Source organism: Solanum tuberosum, unplaced genomic scaffold, assembly GCF_000226075.1.
Source record: "Solanum tuberosum cultivar DM 1-3 516 R44 unplaced genomic scaffold, SolTub_3.0 scf00052, whole genome shotgun sequence".
In the NCBI taxonomy this organism is placed as follows: Eukaryota; Viridiplantae; Streptophyta; class Magnoliopsida; order Solanales; family Solanaceae; genus Solanum; species Solanum tuberosum.
This window is the reverse complement of record NW_006238977.1, coordinates 2,157,053-2,167,488: the sequence shown is the minus strand read 5'-3', so window position 1 is coordinate 2,167,488 and position 10,436 is coordinate 2,157,053. Positions and strand designations below refer to the sequence as shown.

The window sequence follows — 10,436 nt, the reverse complement described above, 5'->3', positions numbered from 1 at the left end:
TTATGTAGTACTAAAATTTTTTTGAGATTCAATCAATTTTTTTTGTCTTTGAAATATTTCTAGCTGTTAATTACTGTAATTTATAGTACTTTTTAAGAAATTTTCAAATAATAAATATTATTTCATTTGTCCAAATTTATGTGTCACCGGTAAATGTTGCAGAGTCAATCAGATCTTTTATATATTTTTATATCTTTTAAATATTTTAGTAATTAATTATCGTGATTCATAATATTTTATACAATTATTTAGTATAGTAAAAGAAATTTAAAAGAAACAAACAAAACGAATTCATCATAGGAAATTACCAAAGCATCCTTCAATATATCAATAATGGGTCCGACTTTTTGTTTTTAAGAAATTGCACATTCGAAGGATATTTTTGTCCAAAGTGGAAATATTGTGTAAAAAAATGTGTATTTATTGTGATTTTGAATGTTTTGTGGGGTAATAGGACGCACGCAAAGTTAATGTGTCTTTTTGAAAATCTGGGACAACTTCAAGTATCACTTAATGTATTTCCTCAAAATCTAATTTACTTTCGTAAACTATGTGTCAGATCAAAATCAAATTAACAAATTCAAAAGGAATGAGTAATAAATAGCTCATACAATGACATATTTATTATTTAGTTAAATAATAAATATGTAACTAAAAATCTTGTTAGCTTTTGGTTGAAAGGTAACAAGATAGTTAGAATTAACTTAAAAATTTGTTAGCTTTTGGTTGAAAGCTAACAAGATAGCTACAATGATAGTTGCATTGTGGCTTATTAATATAAAAATATATATATATATATATATATATATATATATAATTTATCACAAATATTATAAAAAAATTTCTAAAATTTAGAATTCATAAATAAAAATATTTATTTTGCCTCTATTATAAATGAAATACTTTTAAGGTAGAATTAGAAATTCTGAAGCGAATTTGATAGAACTTAATAATTTTTTTAAAATTGTATATTTATATTAAAAAGATCGTCAAATATATATAAATATCAAATTTAAAACCCACTTGTCAATATTAAAATCTTTATTCCAAAATTTAACACTCATAAAGTTAAAATTCCAACTCCATCTTCAATTATTATAAAACTTTTTTATACTAACACATGTTAAAATTTGTTAATGATATGAAAAATGTTTACAAATATTGGGAGAAAAAAATAATTTAATTCCATCATTAAAAAAGAAAGGAAAAAAAGGTGATTTGCATTTTCATCCAATAATAATTGAAAAAAAAGTAAAGAAAAAACAGTATGTGGATAATGTTTGGCGATCAAACGAAGATTCTTTGGATTCGAATTTTCAATTCTGTTTGGCCCGTGGAAATATAATAAGTGGGAATATCTACTACTTAGCACATGACAAGTGTTGGATGATATGTGTTTCATAGTGTTGTACCATTCTTCTTTATGGTTGTACCTTTAAAATTTATATTATTGGACAATTTAACACAATTAATTACTACTACTTTATTAGCCAAAAAAGTTTTGACCTCATTTGGGCCCCATTTTATTATTTATATGTTTTCAATTTTCAATATATGTTGTTTATCTAATTCTTTTTTTCAACCTTTTATTTTAAACTTTCTTCAAATTTAATTACCTATTTATTACTCTCTCTATGCACTTTTAATTGTTATGATTTTCTTTTTAGAGTCAAACTATAAGAATTTTAACTAATATTTTACAATGTGTTTTTTCATCATATTCATAGGCAAAAAAATAACAATTTATAGTACTTTTTGTATAGATTTTAAATATTTTAATTTATTTTTTTTAAATATCAAATTAATACAATCTGATTTAACTTTGAAAATTAATCAAATGGACTTTCAAAAAGTGCAACATGACAAATACAAGTGGACGGAGAGAGTATATTTTAGCTACAAAATATATTAGAGGTACAACTTTTTAAAAAAATTTAAATTTTTATTGCGTTGACTCTTGAAATCTTATCATTGTCATATGAATTTGAACAAATTATATATTATTAAAAGTTATATAAAAGATGCTATAAATCACAATAATTAGCAATTAAAAATATTTTTAAATCATATAAGAAATTTGGTTGACTAATGGGAATAGAATAAGTAACATGTACTATTTGAAAATAACGTCAAAATTTCTAGAATTCACAATAAATTAACAACTGAAAATATTTATGATTATTCACGTGAATTGAAACATGAGTAACCTATATTATTCAAAACTAACGCAAAAATACTATAAATAACAACAATTTAATAACTTCAAATATATTTTTAAGAAAACATATAAAAAATCGACTGATCTTCAAATTCCATTTATATCACATAAATTAAAACAAAAAAAAAATATTTATTGGGCCCGTGCTGGCACGAGCACCAAATATCTCTATATCCCTCTTTAATATAATTCTTTCACATTATACAAATAATCTTCTTCATATTAGGCACAACTCTTTTTTTGTAAAATTTAAAATGACAGTTTGTTTCCAAACTATACTTATGGGCCAAGTTTTATATTTAATTTTCTTTTAAAAAATCATGATTTGAAATTCAAAATCATTTTCTTTTTAAATTTGGGATCATAGTTTCAAATCGCATTTTCAAAAGTTGATTTGAATCTTCTGTTCAAGCACAAACTAAAATAGAAATAACATTGTTTATAGGTATAATACATAAATGTATTTTTTAACATGATTTCAACAGATATATACGTCCTCCAACTTTAAGTGTGCATAAATAGACATATAAACTTGAACGAATAGATATACACGTCCAACATAACAATTCATTTAAAATACGCTCGAACTAATTTATATTATATCATATAAGTCACAAATAAACTAAATAAAAATTTCTCATGGTCAAACGAATTCTAAGTATAACAACATTTTTATAATCGAATTCTAATGCGAATTCCCTGCAATTTCACTACGAATATCAAATATCGAATCGAAAACTTTAAAATAAAAAAAAAGGTGTGGTAATAAGAAAAGAAAGGCTGCTGCAATGTGTGTGAGTGTCAGAAGCTGTCGTAAAATAGCAGTCAACATTCTATCTCTTACTTTCCTCTTTTGTTCCTTCTCTCTTCAAACCAAAAAACCCTCGCCACCAGAAAATGGCCTAATTTCTCCGGCGAAATTCGCCGCCGACACTTCATTTTCCGCCGCCGATCTCGTAAGCTCTTACCTCTCAACTTCTATTTTCATTTGCTTTCTTTTTTTAGGTCACTCAGTAGCTTAAGATCAAGTATTTGCTCGTTAACACATTTACCCCCTTTTTTTTGCTGTAATTTACTAAATTTGTGGAATCTGGAGCTCAATTAGCTAGTGTAGTAGCTTTTTACATGTTAATTTTGATGTTTTGTTGTTTGTTTAGCTTAATTCTGTTTGCGATCTGAATATCTTTGTTTGCCGTTTACTTGGGTTCTGGAGATATTAGAGTGAGATATTTCACTGGTGTGTAAGGCTCTTGTTAGCTCTGTGTGATTTAGTAATTTGCAGTGTGCTTCATGTTAACCTTTTTTTTTTTTTTTTTTTTTTTGTGAAACAAAAAATAATTTTATTTTTTGAAATTGTTAACTTCTGTGTTTTCCTTGTTTGTTAATCTTTTGTTTTGGTTGAAGACTTGCATGTTAATGTGGGATAAAATATGAGTTTTAGCTCCGTTTGCCAGTGTTACGCTCCCTGCTTTCACTTTTACTTGTACACGATCACAAAACTAGATTTTTATGTTTTCCTTGTTTGTTAATCTTTTGTTTTGGTTGAAGACTTGCATGTTAATGTGGGATAATATATGAGTTTTAGCTCCATTCGCCAGTGTTAACACACCCTACTTTCTCTTTTACTTGTCCACGATTACAAAACTAGAGTTTTGTGTTTTACTTGTCACTTTTAACTTTTCAAGGTAAGAGGATTATTTTTCTTCATGTTTTAGCCTTAGTATTAGTTACTTCTTTCCTAAATCAGTTTGTAAGACCTAATACTAACCATCAATTGATAGGGTATTAATATGTTTCTTAAGGCCTAAGGGATGTGCAAAATCCAAAGTGGAAAAGTAAAAGTGAATGGAGGAAGTAACTTCTTGCGTGTTCATTTTGATCCATTATTATTTTTCAAATTTAGTCTTTTGTGTTGGCTATCTGAGTATCTTTTTTGGATGGTTACTTAGGTCCATGAGATATTAGAGTGCAATATTGTTTTGGGTCTTGTTGTTAAATAATTTATGTTAACTTCTTGACATTTTCCTTGTTTTAAATCTTTTTCTTCTTTGTTATTACTGATAATGTTTTTTCTTTGGTTCTATTTATTTTTAGGTGTAGTGTTTGCTAGGTTTCTTTTTTTCTGGCTGTTGAAGACTTGCATGTTCCCCAAAGGTAGGTGTTAAGTGTAAGGTCTGTGTACATCCTACCCTACCCATATCCCACTTTTGGGATTACAATGGGTATGTTGTTGTTTGGTTGAAGACTTGCATGTTAGTGTAAGATAAACATGAGTTTTAGCTTTTTATAGTTAAGGGAAATCCCTAATTTTGCCTCACAAGACGAATTAGAGGATTCATGTGGTCGATGCTAACTAGTTTGGGATTTCAGATTAAGTTGATTGATGATTTTGTTTACAAATCTTAAGTGATAATCTGTTGCGCGTAAATTCCGAGTTTCTTGGTTTGCTTTTCGTGAGTGAACTTGATTTGGCACATTAACAGCGTATCTTGAACTTGTCGTCTTCATGTAAGGTTATTCATGAGAATTAAAGAGTAGTAGGTATTTTAGCAGCAGGCTATTTTGGATATTTTCTTTCCTTTTCTCTCTCTGCGTGTATTATGAGGTGTGTTCCTGTTGGAGTGTTGGTTATAAGCAAATCTTGCCTTATTTCTAACAACGATGCTGTTGAAAAGGTTATTGACAAGAATTAAAGAGTAGTAGGTACTTTATCAGAAGGCTATTTTGGATATTTTCTTTCCTTTTCTCTCTCTGCGTGTATTATGAGGTGTATTCCTGTTGGAGTGTTGGTTATAACTTATAAGCAAATCTTGCCTTATTTCTAACAATGATGCTGTTGAAAAGGTGTTGTAGATACCTATGTTGCTCATACTCTTCACATAGGTCAACGGGTGCGTGTAGGATTCTCCAAAGGAAGTGTATTTTTGGAGAATCCGACACGGGTGCGGCATTGAAAGTGAAGAGTTTGCGCAACTTAGGCAGATACTTCATCATGGGAAGATGCTCCATTGGCCTTGATGAATAAGTGGAGTTTTGTTAAGGAGCATCTGTGACCAACTCTGAAATACTAAAATCCCAAAAAGAAATAAGAAAAGGGCTTGTTCCGATTTATTAAAACATGAAATTGTATTAACCTCAAATCTTAGTTAGGTTTATCTTTTGACTTTTTTATCGACAGGTATAGGTTTGTATAATGATCTCTTTCAATAATTTGTCTAGACATTACACTTCAAAATGCAAATGTTCTGAAATTAAATAAATAAATTGGAGTTCTTTTAGTTAACAATACTGATAACTTGTTCTTGTTTCTTGTGTTTCATCTCTCAAAATCTTTTAGGATTTTTACCATGGAAGATACACAATCAGTTGCAACACTGATGGACTCCACAACCTCTAAGATACAGCAGCTACAGAAAGCATTTGCTGAGCTGGAAAGTCATCGTGCTGTTACACTAAACCTGAAATGGAAGCAACTTGAAGAGCACTTTCATGGGCTTGAGAAGTCTTTGAAGAGGCGCTTCACCGAACTGGAAGACCAAGAGAAGGAGTTTGAAACAAAAATAGTTCAATCTAAAAAGATATTGGAGAATCGTCAAGCTGCTGTTATCTCTTGTGAGAAAGCTTCACTTGAGAGCCTCCAAGAGAAAAGAGATGCTGCAGTTTCTGCCATTACTATTGCTATGGAGAAGCATACGAAGTCTAATTGCATGGAACCTGCTGGTGCTACTCCTGAGGTGCAAGGTGAGTCGTCTATGTTTGATGCAAAGCCCCTTGATTACATACCACTTGAGAATACAGAGGATACTATGAAGCCTTTCAAGAATGGTGTTGTGGAAGTCAAGTGTTATCCAGATTTAGTTGAGTTATGCCAAGATATGGACTCGGAAGGCCTCCACAAATTTATATCTGACAACCGCAAGAACCTGGCTGCTGTAAGGGAGGAAATTCCATCTGCTTTAAGAACTGCTGTTGATCCTGCCTGTTTGGTGCTGGACTCACTCAAGGGTTTTTACCCCTCAGAAGTATCAATTTCAGATGCTAAAAAAGACGCAAATCTTTTAGGTCTTCGCCGAACTTGTATTATGCTAATGGAATGCCTTGGCATTTTATTAACAACACTGGAATTGGATTCTGTTTCAAGTTTAATATCAGCAAGTGTTAAGGGACGGGCAAAAGCTATTGCTGAGGAGTGGAAACCAAAGTTAGATGAGCTTGACATTGATGCAAATAATGGGAATTCCTTGGAGGCTCATGCATTCTTACAGCTTCTTGCTACTTTTGGTATTAACTCCAACTTTAACCAAGAAGACCTGTACAAGCTGATACCCATGGTTTCACGTCGCCGCCAAACAGCAGATCTCTGTCGTTCCCTTGGATTGTCTGAGAGAATGCCAGGTTAGTTTTCGGAAATACTTGAGTCCATGGCTAGAGATTTTTATATGCTTATATTTTCGGTGGAATACACGTCTTTTGACAGAATTGAAATTCATAACTGTGTTCCTCTCCCTGTTCATATTTTCAAGAATACAGCACATTAGTGTTGATTTGTGAGTATGTCTATTTTTAGCTTTTCACGTAAGTGGAACAGTATTTCCTGTCATCTATTGGGTCTAGGAGGTCAAGTTGGCTCATATGCTTCAGATTTCTTAAACATCTGTTTGGTTTCTACTTTTGCATTTCTACAGGTGTTATTGACGTGCTGGTTAATAATGGAAGGCATATAGATGCTGTTAATCTAGCTTTTGCGTTTGAGCTGACTGACAAGTTTTCACCCGTTTCACTACTAAAATCGTACTTGAATGAAGCAAGCAAAGTATCTTCACCTGTCAAATCTGGAAATGCACCACCTACTACTGCACAGGTTTGTACTCTGTGCCTTTGCATATTTTGAAATTCACTATTTTGTCTGAATGAGTAAGGGGGTGCCTTGGAGCAAGGGTATCCGTGTGACCTACAGGGTTTGAGCTGTGGAAGCAGCCGCTAATGCTTGCACTGCATTAGTGTAGGCTATCTTCATCTTACCCCTTGGAGTGCGGTCCTTCCCAGGACCTGCTAACATGTATGCGTTGTGCACTGGACTGCTTTCTTTTGTCCGTATTGCTTTGTACAAGTTCTCACTGTAATATCATGGTCTGTGTCCAAGAATCCCTTTCTTCTCTAGTTCTCCCTTGGGTTGGGAGAACAAGTGCTGCTTATGGAGTTATGCAGTCGATGCTCTTCTGCTAATTATTGCATCTCCTTAATGAGAATTTTCTTTTCTAAAGCAACCTTTTTTTTATGTGCCATCAATCAAAGTATTGTCTTTGTTTCAGAATGATGTCAACGAGAAGCAGCTGACTGCACTGAAGGCTGTGATAAAGTGCATCGAAGACCATAAGCTTGAGGCGCAATACCCCGTGGATCCTCTCCAGAACCGGATTCACCAGCTGGAGAAAGAAAAGGCAGACAAGAAAAGAGCAACTGAAGTTGCCAAACCTCAACCCAAGAGACCTCGTGCCAATTGCGTAGGAAATGGAGCTCGAGCCACTAATGTTGCCTCTGACAAGAACTTCTATGCTAGTAGAATGACTGATAGGTATCCACAGTACATATATGACCGACCATATGCTTACCCTGGACCAGCTGACACCCACGTTCCGTCATTCCTTGGTACTGCCTACAACTTTCCTCCCGGACATGGCAACTTCTTCGGAAATGGTTACCACTATCAGGCAACTTACCTGCACTAATCGCTAGACTTTGCTGAAGATCCTTTTAGCTGTTAGTGTTAACCCTTCTGCTTAACTAGTACTGATAGTAGAGCCTAGTTAACTTCTATTCTGATGTAAAAGCTAATACTGTGATGTTTTAATATATGCACTGCCTTTCATGTTCATATTTTGCAAGCATATATTGAGAGCAGAAGGTGCATGAACCTTAAACCTATCTAGCCCTGGAACCGATGAGATTGCTTGGGAAAACAGGACGACGTATGTACAAACAAACGTCCACGGGTTTTAATTGGTCATGACTTCATGGCATTTATAAGGATGCCATAATACGTAATCATGTCCATGCTTCTTCATCACCCTTTGTATATATGATACAGATTCCTATCATTGCACCAACAACACTTTTGGTGGCAACGAAGAAGTTCTATTGAAGGCCACACCAATGGAAGAACTCAACAATATAGCAAGCCTTTGCTATCCAAGAAGCAACTAGAAGTAGCAAACAGGGAGAACACAAGTAAGGTCGATGATTCTCTAGATCTGATATCTAAGAGGCAACCAGAAGTAGCAAGCATGCAGGACGTAGGTATTGAAAGATACTTGCAACTTGGGACCTAACAATAAATAACCATACTTTAATGCTCACCATGGATCATGTTACAAAATTGGAAGATAGTACAGATCCTCTTTACTAAGGACTTCAAAAACGTCTTGAAATTATTGGAAGATATCTGGACAATCAAAAGTTCTCTTGGTCAGTGAGAAAGACCGCGGTACCTCACATTCCACTTGAAAATTGCTCAAGAACTACAATATATCTACCAGTATTTATATGAGAAACACCTAGTTTTCACTCATCACTATTGAGTACTTCTAGGACAACGAAAGAGAAAACAAAAGAGAAGATTTTAAACACTTATTCACATGAAAGCGTGAAGCAGATTTATGAAGGCTTAAAGGTCTCTTCTAGTATTATAGTTATTTTATATTTTAGATAAGTAGCTTAGATTATGTAGTTAATCAACAACAAATGCTGTATAGACAGGAAGTCTAGATTCTAGAAGTTCTCTTTCATAATTATGGTATGTTTCAGTGAATAAAATTTTCTAGTTCTTGATTGGAACATTCAAGGCTGCCTCAGAACTTCGGCTTACTCATTTTATTTGCAGTAACCAGTTTATTTTTTTAACAAAGGTTTTTTTTAATGACCGTAGTGCTTGGGCCAGCTTTCGCGTACCCCGACTGATAATTCCACGGGATACCTACCACCTCCCACCGGCATCAGGTAACTTTGTCCACCAAATTAGGACAAATGGAAAGAATCACCTACTGTTTAAGTGTCTCTGCTGGGATTTGTACCGAGACCTTATGGCTCTCAACCGCTTCATTGAGAATCTGGAACCTATTTGAGCCACAAAGAGACAATTGACACAAGTAGGCTATGTTTTAAGAATGTAACTAAAATAGCCTTAGTGTGACTTTTTTATATCAAAATTTCAAACGACAGACGTTAAATCAGTTGATGTCTAAATTTTGATATAAACAGAAGTTTTTCTTTAACTTTATAAAGTGGAATTTGTCTATTTTAGTTACATTCTAAAAATATGTCCTACTTGTGTCAAATTTGTCTCTTTATGACTCAAATCTTCACTAGGCCACACTAGGTTCTTATAGATTTCCTCTCCTATGAAGCTTCTTTTCTTTTGATAAGAGTGGAGTCCATGCAATCACAAAGAAGTGGAGTCCAGGTCAGCTTGCTCGAACTCGACTATTTCATCGGGTACTTGCTACCTCCCACCAGCATAGGTATCATGCAACTCTACCCACCCAAGCTTAGGAAAATGGAAAGGAACGACCTAGTTTTGTTTCTTGAAGCATTCATATTTCTATCTATTTGCTCTTTGTTCAAGCCTATAATTTGAACACCTACAAAATCTTTTGAACCTATTCCACATACTACACAAAATTCCCCACCGCACCACTCGTTTACACGGCCACGCTGAATAAAAGAAATGATGGTGCGTCAGCCACTTTTCAGCAAAATTTTGTTCACGGCTTGGACCACAATCTGGGTAGTCCATGCGCTAGCTGACACAATGTCCCAAGTTATCTCTTTGGTGGTCCCTAATGGGCAATTTCAAAGTGAGCATACCATTTTGAACACGAGTTTAGACCCTCGTAGCCCAAATCAAAAAGTATCTTAATCTCAAGTTTTATCACTTCAATCTTCAGGCGTTTACCACAGATCTTGTCATTGAGCTTTTAGTAAATGAATATCTAAAAGTGTAACCTTGAAGTCTTTGCTCCTGAGATCGAATTTTCAGCTTCAGCCTTGTTGCTATTCAGCCCAAGTTCGCCTTAGACTTTTGACTTTTTGGTCTAGTTTCTCGCTCAATTAGCAAGTCTATAGACTCCCAGTGCTTGTGCAGTCAAGATGCTAGATATATACATCTTTTTTTTTACAAGGTACCCCAAGTTTATAATCTAGTTGCGACATGAAATATGAC

The 10,436-nt window shown here is 33.7% G+C and overlaps 1 protein-coding gene across 2 annotated transcripts; it reads left to right on the top strand.

Annotated features, from left to right (window-relative positions):
- Positions 1-3,009: 3,009 nt before the first annotated feature.
- On the top strand, positions 3,010-8,093 carry LOC102577701 (uncharacterized). 2 transcript variants are annotated; one of them, NM_001287943.1, is given in 7 exon segments: positions 3,089-3,174; positions 5,556-6,613; positions 6,904-7,005; positions 7,008-7,048; positions 7,050-7,079; positions 7,531-7,791; positions 7,793-8,054. In NM_001287943.1, coding segments are annotated over 6 exon segments (1,644 nt in total). In that variant the 5' UTR covers positions 3,089-3,174; positions 5,556-5,565; the 3' UTR covers positions 7,955-8,054.
- The last annotated feature ends 2,343 nt before the right edge of the window (positions 8,094-10,436 follow it).